This window comes from Dendropsophus ebraccatus, chromosome 10, assembly GCF_027789765.1.
Source record: "Dendropsophus ebraccatus isolate aDenEbr1 chromosome 10, aDenEbr1.pat, whole genome shotgun sequence".
NCBI classification, from domain to species: domain Eukaryota; kingdom Metazoa; phylum Chordata; class Amphibia; order Anura; family Hylidae; genus Dendropsophus; species Dendropsophus ebraccatus.
In genome coordinates this window covers 45347631-45361329 of record NC_091463.1, presented here as the reverse complement: position 1 = coordinate 45361329, position 13699 = coordinate 45347631, and the positions used below count along the sequence as shown (strand labels likewise).

The following is a 13699-nucleotide window of genomic DNA, read 5'->3' as shown; positions in this document are numbered from 1 at the left end:
GCAGACCTAGGAATTCAGCGCTTAGCTTAACTGATTTTACTGTAAATTTCTATTTATAATGGACACACTACAAACATTCTGTCATGAACTGTAAGTGTGCACGATCATTGAGTAGAGAAACTGAAGAAGTCCATGATAGACTTTTAATTGTGCTATACACAAAAATGAGACTTCACTTCTTCTATATGGCAGAAAAAAAAGCACTGTTTGAAGATCAAAACTCTACACCTATTTTTTTTGTAATGACATTATTGCGGTCACAGTAGAACTCTTAACTTTACTGCAGTTCAACCTATGTATGTGAACCTCATGATTTGGAACTGTTTTCACAAAGAGCGAACCTTAAAGTATGGAATAGAATCTCTAATCTTAAAATAGTGTAGGATCACACAGCAAAGCCTGTATAAAGTACATTTTAAGATGCACAGTTTCACAAGAAACATTAAAATGTAATTTACATGTTTAGGCTATGATTACACAATGTGAGAGACCGGCCGGGTGATCTTTCGGGCCGCAGAGTTCTGAAGCGGGTGCATCCGCGCACGCACGCTTCAGAACACTCCACTGCACACTGTGGAGCAAGCAGACGGATCCGCTCGCTCCACAGTGTGCACTGACAGGGTTTTCTGCTCCCGCTATTCAGAAAACTGACATGTCAGTTGTTTGCGGCGCCACAAGAGATCCTGGCCGGAGCATATACTATGTGTATACGCTCCAGCCGGGATTCCATAGAGGAATAGGCAACGCATGTTTTCGTGAAAAGTATGCCCGTTGTTGCCGATTACAACGACCATACTTTTACGAAAACATACCTTGTGTGAACATAGCCTTAAGGAACACATGTATAAACCTTTTTTTTTTCATTATATCAATCTGGAAAAAAACTGCTGCTTCACAAAACAATCACATGCATTGACCATCCTGTACAACTTACAATTGCCTGCTGTGCTTAAACTGGATGTCCACCTTTTAACACCATATTGTATTTAGATCTTTATAGAATTTGAAGCAGATATTTTTTTCCCCTCAATCAGCCTCTGCATAGACTGTTAAGATAAAATACTAAGCTGGCACTTATCTCCCAATTTTTCGCCTGTGTAAAACATGAATGAGCAGTGGTTTAAACTTTTTGTGACAATCGTGCAATAAAAAAATTACACTGTACTGTAAATAATAACTTTAATAGGCTGCATGATCAATCTAGCCACGGTGGCAGACGTCTTTGCTAACAGAGGAAGTCGCTGTTTTATAATGACGGCCGTAAGCTATGTTTATAATCATTATTGATGTCCGTCAGTGTAAAATAACGACCGTTATTTTGCATAAAAAGACACTGTATGAAAATAGCCCAAAGATGTATTAAATGAGATTAAAAAAAAACAGCATGGGAACAGCTCAGCGGATGAAGTTAAGACATACACTCATCCTAAGTGCCCTTTGTACGCTAGGCAGATATCAGCAGGTTGGATTTATCACTTTAAGAAACTAAGTAGCACAAAATGTTGAAACCACTTAGATCTATAAAGAAAAACAAAATGGTATTCAAGGGTGGACATTTACTTTTAGAATAAACTACATTCCTGGATAATTCTTTTCACCTTATACTACAGTATACCTCCACTCTCAAGCACAATTAATTCTGGAAGGCCGTTCATAAACCGAGCCGTTCAAGAACAATGTAATGTCTTTAATTGCTTTTTACACTTTATGAGTCAGGTGCAGAGAACCCGGCCCACAGAGTGTAAAGCCTAGCAGTAAGTTGGGGGGCATCTTGCACCACTACTTACTGTAAAAAAAAAAACAGGGATTCCCATCATGATGACAGCAATCCCCACTCTAAACTGCTGCAGGGAACACCCAGTTACAACGTGGATTCCCATCATTATGACAGGAATCCCAGCTCCTTTTTAGGAGTCACCGGAGTCAGAGAGAGAGAGGCAAGAGCAGGCGGCTTTTTGAATTTTCTGCGCCGCCCCTTGCTTCTCCCTGCTGCGGGGAACAGCTTCTGCAGCCTGCCCCAGCTCCCTGGACCCTTCTCTGGGCTGCCGCCAGCCCTCCCCACAGCTGATCTTGCACTTAAACAAAATTGCAAATAAATTATATTTCTTTAGGATAATTGGTAAACCAGCTGCTTCATATCTGATGAAGCATAATAGTGCAATACCTGCACAATTCGGTGGATTACAGTTTGTCTTTAGAACTTACTCAAATATATTTCACCGATGAGCAGGACTAATTCCCCTAACATTTTGTGCAGAGAACTAACTGAAAGCTGTATTTAATGAGGAAAGATTAATTGTATAGTAAAACTAAAGGTCCTCTTACATGTCGCAGTATGCGAGCAGCGGTCAGCTTTTATAAGGCATTAAACACATGGCTGGGCCACACAAATGATCCCTGCATCATCCATGAGGCCATTAAACACAATGTTATGAGCTACACAGCTGCTGTTTAGAGAGATGTGCAGCCAAAAAAGATTTTACCGTCTGTAAAATGATCACTGGCATGTAAAGGTGCCTTTAGACATTGTTAAATGTAAGAGTTCATCATCTGCCTCCTGTGACAGTACATCCCATCCACAATTAAATTTACATTAAAAATATTGCGGCATATGCATGACAACTGTATGGCGGTAAACGTCCATCCAATTCTTGTAGCAATTTTTCCAACTATTGATCACTTTTACAGAGTCTTTTACAAAAAGTAACCAGTCTAGTCTGTGGGTATGATGGAGACTGATTAATAGTTTTGTTTAGGAAATATTTAATGTAACTTGGAATTTATTGACTGAAATCTTTACTTACAAAGGGCTCTATAAGTCCAGTGTGTGGAGTGACTCGCTGGACCATTTTCCCACTAATTTCCTCCTCCTCTCTGCCAGACATTGTGTTCATAGTAAATTATTGTTCCTTTCTGCATAACAGGTAGAAATTAGTGATGGGAAATCTAGTTCATTTTGAAGATTAGTTCGCTATGATCTAGTTAATTTAAAAGATTAGTTCTGAAGACTAGTTCATTACATTTTTTCAGTTTATTATTTCTCTGGTTCTGAGATACATGCTTACAAGGGGAAGGCCAGCTACAGCACACTCTCAGCACCTCGGGTAGGGCCCAGGTGCTGACAGACTCCCTTTAATGTTTTTACATGTTGAGGTAAAATGTCTTTATCAGTTTTTGCTGCATATGACCAAGATCAATTATACTTATAATCCCACCTGGACATATAATAATAACTCAATGTAAAAAAAAACTCCTCAAAATGTACTAGTCCAGATGAACCTCAAAACATCAACACCTCTACGCAAATTTATATACTGAAAAAACACTGAGGCTAGTTCCCATAAAAACCATATACTTTATTCATAAAATTATACACAAAATTATACACAAACACTAAAAAACAACAAAGAAACAGACCAGGATGAAAAGTGGCAGTGTGCAAAAATGGCATGTATTACAAAAGATGACATGTAAAAAAAATTAATTTATGGGGAGATAAATTTATAAATCTCACAGTATTGTGTATGGTTAGCTACCTATCTCACTGTAACCCCTACAAGGAGTATTCGTACCGGTCTCCCAATACACATACAAGATCTCAAGTGAACATCATTAAAACTCACCCCTTGTGATGTAAACTAATGCCACCGCCACCAGATCCCCCTTAAGGCACGTTTTCGCGTCTATCGCTTCCTCAGGAGATCTTGTATGTGTATTGGGAGACCGGTACGAATACTCCTTGTAGGGGTTACAGTGAGATAGGTAGCTAACCATACACAATACTGTGAGATTTATGAATTTATCTCCCCATAAATTACTTTTTTGTACATGTCATCTTTTGTAATACATGCCATTTCTGCGCACTGCCACTTTTCATCCTGGTCTGTTTCTTTGTTGTTTTTTAGTGTTTGTGTATAATTTTATGAATAAAGTATATGGTTTTTATGGGAACTAGCCTCAATATGACCAAGATCGCAGTAAAGTGATGGCAATAAATATGCACCATTTTGCCACAACTTTATGTGATGATACTGTGTAATGGTACTTATATGTGCAATTACATATATAACAAATTAGCAGTGTCACAACCCAGAATTATTGTCTGACAGTTTGGTGACAGACAGTATAGTAACCACTGCAAAATATGCTAAAGGAGTAATCTGGCGGAGGGGGGGGGGGGGGAATCAGCAAGACTGGGCCCCTGTGGTAACAGGAGAGTAATATTATGACAGCAATTGAACATGCTTTTACCACGCACACACAGACAGACACTGTCTGGCCTGTGTCTAGGCTGCATTTTTAGAGGTTTATCTTTATTTAGATTTGCTAGACTGTGTTGAGTTTTACTACTTTCATTTTCAAGAATCAGTAACTAAGGGTACAAACCCACTTGACGTATTTGCTGCGTGAATCAGTCTTAAAAATAAGCAGGCAAAACGCAGGTTGGCTTTATACAATTGTTCTGTGTTAAAATACGCAATTGCGTATTTTTGAAGCATGAAGCTACATGCGTTTTTCGCACAGGTTGTTAACAACTGATGCTTTGCTAACAACAAGCTTCATGCTTCAAAAATACGCAATTGCGTATTTTAACACAGAACAATTGTATAAAGCCAACCTGCGTTTTGCCTGCTTATTTTTAAGACTGATTCACGCAGCAAATACGTCAAGTGGGTTTGTACCCTAAAGGAAATAGCGTGTGAGTTAGGCTATGTTCACACAATGTCTTTTCAGCTCCGTTTAAAATGACGTCCATTATTTTGAGCCTAAAATAGTTTGGTTACTAATTGGCCTTTGGGTGTGTCTTAGTTGTAAAGTCTATTGAATTTAATAGTAAAAACGGAGAAAGAACAGTAACAAAAGAAAAAGTGTGTGTGAACAACTAATAAAAAAAAATCCACTGTTTGCAAAAGACTTCTGAAAAAAATGAACATGAACGTTGTTTTGACATCCGCGGCAATAACGTCCGTTATTAAATACATAGGCCTACTTTTTTCAACGGGTGTAAAATTTAGACTGGTGCAAAGTGCCCACAGCAACTAATCACAGCTCAGCTTTCAGCTCTGGTGAAATGAAAGAGGAGCTGTGATTGGTTGCTATGGGCAGTTTGCACCAGTCTAAATTTTAAACCCTGTACGGAGAAGGATCAGAGCGGCACTCCGTGCAAGCTGGTGGTGCACGAGGAAAGGAGCGTAGTCCCAAAGTAGTATATCAAATTGAAATCCCGGCACTCACCATATTCATCTCATAATTTTATTTGGTTTAAAAACCGTAACAGTGTGAAACAGCAGAACGCGTTTTAGGCTATATGCCTTTGTCAACTGCCTGTTGACAAAGGCATATAGCCGAAACGCGTTCTGCTGTTTCACACTGTTACGGCTCATCGCTTGATCGTTTACTGTGTTTACACGGAACGATGATCGTTCCGTGTAAACGCAGCATTAGTGTGAGTGATCTGGAAAGTAGTAAAACACAAAACAGTTCAGCAAATACAAATGTGAATAAAGTTGTGTCACTCCCTGACTCATCACTTGCTTTAGTTCCTGATGAACTAATCCTTGCCAGAAATGTGAACTAGATGACTTGGTTCACTTAAAAGATGAGTACAATTAGATCTGCTCACTCAAGGACCACCAATCACATTTCATACTCAATAAGGGACATCAGTCAGTGTTTCCTCATCTTTCTGTATTAGCAGTATTATTTCTTTCTAGTTTACATGGCTGAACACATCTAACAAACATCATTTACATAACTGAAATGACATTCAGTTCCACCTCATTACACAATTACATACTTGTACGAAATTAGCCAATAATTTAGACCAGTAAATAGAAGAGGGGGTTATTTATCTGGGTTAAATGTTATGCATGTGATCTGATTGTATCTGGCACTTTATTTATAGGATTTACTTTGAGCAAACATAGAGGTATATGTCCAAAGACTAGGATTTACCATGTACAGAACATTTTTTTTTACTAGTAGTAAAACTGTCAAAGTCAAAATAGACTGCTTAGTAGTAGGAGATAGCTGTTAGATAACCCAGCCTTGGTGCTCCATTACAGTGTTTTCATTTTTTTTTTTTAAAAAAAGGAATACAAGAATACATTCCAAGCTTTTTTCAAGGCATTGATTTTATAACATAGGTCCTGGCCCTACCTGCATGTCCACTTTTCAAGGTCTATCCACTGCTTTTTCGAGCTAAAGAAACTCAGTCAAAAGTGCCAATGAAAACGTCACAAAGATCGCAGCAAAACACTGTAGGTGACTTCAGCCATTTAATCTAGCTTGCCTGACAACTGTCAAAATAATTCAGGACCAAAAGAAAAGCTCTTTTACTAGTTTCTTGAAAAGGCCTAATAACCAGATTGTCTATAAATTGACTACACACAATGTTTTTCTCTTGTTCTCAGATGTATCTGAAAAATGTAAGTAGCAAATCATTGTTTTACACATAAAAAACAATCAATTGTTAATCCTTGATGCACCTTTTCATTGCTCATGAAGTATAAACAGTGCTTCTTCAAAGTTACTTATTCTTAAACCAATTAATACTTTTGTATAGAAAGGAGGTCCAGTGTCACAAAGGCAATGCTGGAGATTTCTGGCTTGCAGAATTATCATCTAAGAAATATAAAAAGATAAGAAAATGTAAATGTTATGTTAAAGGCATTGTCTAATCTCAAAGACACACACTTATTTTTTTTTTTTTATTCTTTATTGAAGTACAAATTAAACACATTGCGCAAGCAACATCTTGCCACAAATTACAAAAAACATCATGAAAACAGTCTGACACATAAAGGGGAATTCCAGATAGGGGTGTCATGGACTCTAGCTTGGAGAATTACTGGAGTTACCCAAAAAGGTCTTTGTAGGCATCTGACTCTTGGAACTGCATACAAGCCAGCCAGGTGCGAGAAAATATGGACTGAAGACTATTGAGGGCTTGAAGTGAGATCTTTCATGTACATGAGATCATTAATTTCCAAGACCCATATGGAGATTGGGGGACGGGGAGATCCTGTGTTTTTTTTTTTTTTTTTTTCAAGAAAAAGGAATACATGCCCTTGCAGCCATTACTATAAACCTTAAGGGGCAAGTCGTAGTGATGGAGGAGAAAGAGCAGGACCTGTAGGAATTGCTAACTAAGTGACTGCGTGAATTACCAGGTTACTTCTGACGGGAATGAGGTGAGGCGAGGACAATCCCAGAGAGCATGTAAAAAAGTGCCCACCTTATGAAACCAGAAGGCCCACTTAACACATATACTTAAAGAGGATGTACCACCTGGTACATCCTCTTTAACCTAAACCCACTGATCAAAAGTCGCCGGCACAGGGAAGCCAGTGCCGTGGTCCGTTTTTCGGACCGAGGCCCGGTTCCCGAGCACGGCGCCGTTCTGTGCACCGGAACCGGCCGGTGCTCAAGCACTGGAGGCGGGCCAGGCCACCCCCAGTGGGAGGGAATTCCCTCCCCTGTATGGCGCGGCTCCATTCATTCTAAGGGAGCCGCGTCATACAGGGGAGGGAATTTCCTCTCACTGGGGGAGGCCCGGCCCGGCCCGCCTCCAGTGCTTGAGCACCGGCCGGTTCCAGTGCACAGAACGGCGCTGTGCACAGGAACCGGGCCTCGTTTCGAAAAACGGACCGCGGCACTGGCTTCCCCGTGCCGGCGCCGTTCGATCAGTGGGTTTAGGTTAAAGAGGATGTACCAGGTGGTACATCCTTTTTAAGTATATGTGTTAAGTGGGCCTTCTGGTTTCATGAAGTGGGCACTTTTTTTACATGCTCTCTGGCATTGTCCTCGCCTCACCTCATTCCCGTCAGAAGTAACCTGGTAATTCAAGCAGTCACTTAGTTGGTACCAGGTGGTACATCCTCTTTAATATAAAACTGAATAAAGACGTAACAAGTTGATTTGGTGAAACAGGCCACAGTGTTTTATTATGGCTTACTTATTAAACCAACCATTAAATATTATTATTCATAAATATAATAACTTAAAGTCCAAACTAAAAACCAGTCCACAGAAATTACTTCTGTGACCACATCCACTAATAAAACACTGACAATTCATAGGGATAACTTGAGGGGCGGGGCACTGTTACAGGTGAGGTAACTAACTGAGCCTCTCCTCACAGAGCGCAGGTTTATATACTGCTCCTTCATGCTCAGTACTTCTGTCCAATCAGTGCTGACCAACTGTCACCATGGCAACCTATTCTGCCCAGATACTGCTTTCAATAGTACATAATGGTGACGTCCTTAACTCCGCAGCCATCAGACTCAGACACATTACAACCATCACCTGAAATAAAAGAGAGACAGGGAAAGCAAACCAATGCCCGAATAACATAACTTATTGGGGCCCCTGTTCTCATGTGTCCACCGCGCAATGCCACGGTGGCCTTCCAGAACCACACCTCCAGCAGGTCGGTTCTACTTCTGGAATAATGGCATGTAGCCAAGCAGGAAGTCTATACCACCTGGATAAAATTTTATAACTAGCTTCATGAAAGTGGGAACTAATGAAGGACTTGTGTGTGAGGGTATAGATTTTAACACGTTTAGGGGTAAAATATTGAAATCTAGTTTCCCTTTCAAAATAAAGTTTGGTGGCGGTTCCTCTGGAACTGTTAACAAAAATTGGTAGGCCACTGAGGTTTCTTTCTAGTAAACAAAGATTCAAATGGAGTCAGTGAGTTAGAGAGATAAGTAGGATTAGGCCTGGATATAAGAAAGTGGAATAGTTTACATAACCCCCAGGGGCCCAGCAGGCGGAGTTCTGTAATAAAAGTCTTTAGCTCTGAAGACATCTGCCTGTATCCACTCATGAAACACGCGATCGTTCTGGCTTGGGCTAAATTCAGGATGACCTAGTATTAAAGACATTGTAGATGTAGATTGTTGGTCCCATGGTAGGATGAACTAGGAAGCCAAAGGATTTCACGTAGAGGTATGTCTGTAAAGGATTGTTCTATGGTTACCCAATGTTTTCTAGAGTGATTGTGGCACCAATCCATTATGTGAGAGAGCTGGGCCGCCAGGTTGTATCTTCCTATAATAGGGAGACAGACTCTTCCTCGGTCCTTGGGTCAGAACAATAAATCCCTACGTACCCTTATTGGTTTGTCACCCCAGATGAATTTAGACTGTGAGGAAATTAGAGATCGTAGAAAAGCAGCAGGCAAGCGAATTGGTAGGCATTGAAAAAAAAAATGATAAGTGGTAAAATATTCACCTTATAAATTGCACAACGGCGAACCATGTAAATAAGCCTTTCATCCACTGTGAACAATCTGCTAGAATACTTGCTAAAAGTGGGACAAAGGTGCTTTGATATAATGAACTTAGATCAGCAGTCAGGTTAATCCCCAAATATTTGATAGAGTATGTGGCCAGCTTAAAACAAAAGAACGATTTTGAGGTTTAATACTACGGTCTCTAAAAGGGAAACATTTAAGGCCTCTGATTTAGTGAAATTCATTTTAAAATTAGTCTGGCATACTCATCAAATTCTCTCATTAAATTAGGAAGTGAGCAGTAAATCAGCGCAGAAACCTGCAAGAGACATGCCCTTTGGGTTTTTTTTTTAGATGTCCCAATTTATTTACTAAGGATTTCCCTACAGTTTTTAGTAAATCTAGTTTGCACTTAGCGGATCAACTTGATAGTATTCTTTTTGGTATTGTTTGTCTCCCTCAGCGGCAAGGGGTGTGGGGAGGGGGAGGGAAGGTTGAATATGTAAAATAACTTTTTTTCTGATTGTGAATGTATGTTAAGAGATGGTTTCTTTTTTCTTTTGTATTTTATTGATTAAAATTAATAAATAAAGGAAAAAAAAAAACTTGATAGTATTCACATTAAAGGGCTATTCCCTTTCATACCGTAGTGTGGACATACCCTTACAGTGTTCTGCTGAAGACACAAAAATCTGTGTGGCAGCCTTTCTCTCTGTCTCCCCCTCCGCCCCCTCCCTTCCAAGAATTGATGTAAACAATTTCCTATCTGCTGAGAGGGATAATCACAGTGAGTTTATCAGCAACGTGACCTCAGATGAACCCTTCCAGTATTACAAAAAAGCTACAAAGTTGCAGATAAAGCCTGTCAGGGACTGTAGCAGAAGGGTTTAGCAGAAAGCAACAGCTCAGAACTGCGGGAAGACGACAGCATAGATAATAACAACTGTGTAATGAATTGTTAACCTCACCATGGGAAGCAACATATGAAAAGTTTGAGCAGAATAGCCCTTTAATGATGTGTTTGGTGTAAAATAAAAGAAAAATCGACAATCCTAACTATGGGCCACAGGGAGGAATTTTTCAAATTTGTTTTCCCATCCACATCTTTCTCTATGACTGTCTATATGTCTCTATTGTGGACATATTTATTATGTTAGTGTCTTAATAAATCTGTCTTATCCTCCGATTAGACGCTGTGCTTCAGAAATCTGTCCTACAAGTGAAATTCTGTCCACTTGAAGAAGGACACAATCGAGGAAGAAGAGGTTGATTAAAGAGAAGGGAGGGATGGATAGAAGGGAAGGGTATGGACAAGAATTCTATACAACTACATAAAATTGTAATGTTGTGTTCTAAGAATTTGTCCAAGTAATACACAGGTTGTCATGGGGTGCTCCCCCATTGGTCAGAGGCATATGTCATCAACATGGTAATTAAGTAAAATATTATTTTGTCATATGATGGTTAACAGAGACACATATAAACAGTTGGGGGTAGGGATGGTCCGAACAGAGTTCGGTTTGGGTTCGTACGAACCCGAACTCTCGGAAATGATTCCCGCTGTCTGCCCGCTCCGTGGAGAGGATGATTCCCGCTGTCTGCCCGCTCCGTGGAGAGGGTGAATACAGCGGGAGGACCACCTGGAAAACTGGGATACAGCCATAGCTATAGGCTGTATCCCAGTTTTCCAGGCGGTCCTCCCGCTGTATCCACCCGCTGCACGGAGTGAGCAGACAGCGGGAATCTGATGCGAACCCGAATCTTCATACGAACCCGAACCTCGGCAGTTTCAGACCATCCCTAGTTGGGGGGCATTTATCAAGACTGGCTTACTCTTATGCATGCCTTTGGCATAAATACGGTAGGACCTGCACAGCGGGCACAGACATCTAGACCTGCTCCTAAGCAGGTGAAGATTTCTAACATAGTCTACATCTACAATCAAGCCACGGCTTCTCCCTACTTTGATGCCCATTTACCTCCAAACCATCCATTAGACATAAGTTACAGTTGGACTACGCCATAGAGAAGGTAAAAATATGTGCCTTCTCCGTGGGGTACGCCACCTGGGCAGGCTTCATAAATGTCCCCCGATAAGAAGGGTTTAATTAAAGTATACACACTCATCTACATACCATATAATTCTTTATCTTTTGTACTTGGAAAAGCATTCCTTAGCTTTTCCATGATGTCTTCCAGGTGTAAGCTCACATCCCTAGTTCCATTGTCCACATCATCTGGATAAAATCATACATTGATATTATAGTTTTGGCATGTAAAATCTTAATAGTAGATTACATCAGAAATAAACAGTGCATTTAAAGAGGTAGTCTTAGGGCCCTATTGTATGGAGCAATAATCAGCTGAATTGGCCTGATTTGGCCAATTATCTCTCCGTGTAATAGAGAGAACGATCAGCCAATGAAACGATTTTATATTACAATCATCAGTCTTCGGGCACGCATGACTTCACGCCAGTGATTGGCTGAGTGGCCGGCGCCCTGTCAGTGTAAAGACTGGAACAGCAGGCAGAGCTGCAGACACTGGGGAAGGCCCCAGAAGACACTGAGGACCATGGTAAGGTAGGTTAATACTTAATTATTTTACACTAAAGGCAAGGGTTGCACGAACATCACTAACCATGTCCAATGTCCATGCAGCCCTTGCTGCTAAATAGTCAGCCCATGTAATTGCTCAGGAAACGAGCGCCGATCTGCTACATCGGCACTCGTTTACAGTTTATGAGTGGGCCGTGTAATATGACCCTTACACAAACAACTTATGTCCACTTTTAAGAAGTTGTATGCAGCCCTAGGACTGCCTGGAAAACATGAATATAGCCATATGTCATGTTTTCCAGGACTTCCTAAGGTTGTATCCAACTTCTTTAGCCACCGGTAATCAAATGCTGCGCATTCAGGTTTGGATGAACTTGAGTGTGCTCAAGTCACTCATCTTTAGCCACAGGCATTGCAGTCCTGGGTTAACTTGCCATCCTGAGACAGGTGTAAAAATGTAAGTCTACATTCTAAGCATGATCTATGCCCGCTAGCATAATAAATTACGTGCAGGAGGAGGCCACCTCCCTGCCCTGCCGTGACCCCCTACGCGAATGGGGCTGCGTCTGGTGGATACTTAAAAATAAACACAGATTTTAACATTTGGATTATTTTCAAGTATTTGTCAAGCGCAAGGATGATAATTCTGGGCCATAAGAGAAACTAACAGTTGTTTAGGCTGGGGACACTGATAATGAAGATAGTTTTCTTACCTTTATCTTCACTGTTATTTTTGGTAAATTTCCACTTTATTCAATATAACAATTTCACTGTTTAGTGCACTGGGGGTGGAACTACCACCCCAAGCTAGCCAATCTGGCATGCCCATTTTTAATAATATTTAGGTGGCGCTTCTGCAGTATCGTCAATCCTTCAGTGGTTCATCAGTGCAGAGTGCCAGATGAATATTAATGAGGATTAATATCGATCAATAATTATTGATCGATGCATTAAATGCAGTAGTTAAAATTCCTTCTTCCTCAACGTCCCCGGCCCTATGGGAACAAAACAGCAGTTTTTCTAACCTGCTGTTAATTTTCACATCACTTCTGATAAATTTAGGATCGCTGCGGCCCTGACATGTACGCCCAGATTTAAACTGCCTGAAAACCAAACTGTCTAGTTTTTCCCTCGATATAAAACCTGGGCTCTGACTGGTTGCTGTGGGAAAAGCCAGACATTGTGGGATTTAGGTAGCTTGATAAATCTGGGCCACTGTTTATGGGGTTGAGAGGGACAACTGAGCGCTCTATTTAGATATCTCCAATAATCAGATATTTTAAAAATTGCACCAGTTTGCATGTACGACCACCACTCCATTCAAACTTGTCCTCACTGCAGTCATGCAGTAAAAAGGAACATGGGTCTTCAGACCACCATTCTAGTAATCTCAGCAGTGGTAGGTCTCAGCAGTGGGGCCCCTATCAATATTACTAATTTGTAGATTGATGTGTACGAGCTGAGCAAGTATGTGTATAGAGGGACCTGGAGGAACGAGTGTTTGGATAACAGCAACAGGTATATAGCCACCATTATATCTCGGGTAAACAAACATTTGAGCTGAAATTAAAATTAAATTACAGTAAGTTTTTAAATCACCTGCGGCTTCAGTATCTGGTGTTCCTTTCTTATCACCTGTAGGACACTTACTTTCCGAGTCCATCTGTGAGGTGGAAGAACTCTTACCATCATCTACACTGGGCTACAAAACATAATAATAATATTTAATCAAATATTATATAATCAAAGAGGATTTGAATGTCCACAACATGGTAACCAAGAAAAATAAAAAGCTTATGATTCCAAGGTCCAAAATAGAACTCCACATTTCAGCAGAAAATTGCTTAAAAGGTAGGTGCTTGTATTATGGGAATAAAAACACTATGTAAACTATGTA

The 13699-nt window shown here is 40.4% G+C and overlaps 1 protein-coding gene across 4 annotated transcripts in view; it reads right to left on the bottom strand.

Annotated features, from left to right (window-relative positions):
- Positions 1-5404: 5404 nt before the first annotated feature.
- Positions 5405-13699, bottom strand: part of DRP2 (dystrophin related protein 2) — a 94783-nt gene continuing 86488 nt past the window's right edge. For all 4 annotated transcript variants that reach the window (XM_069944015.1, XM_069944013.1, XM_069944016.1 and 1 more), the window contains exons 22-24: positions 13402-13504; positions 11380-11481; positions 5405-6624 (exon numbers count right to left, since the gene is read on the bottom strand). In XM_069944015.1, the coding sequence (XP_069800116.1) occupies positions 6581-6624; positions 11380-11481; positions 13402-13504 (249 nt within the window). In that variant the 3' untranslated portion in view covers positions 5405-6580. The remainder of the gene's footprint in view (positions 6625-11379; positions 11482-13401; positions 13505-13699) is intronic.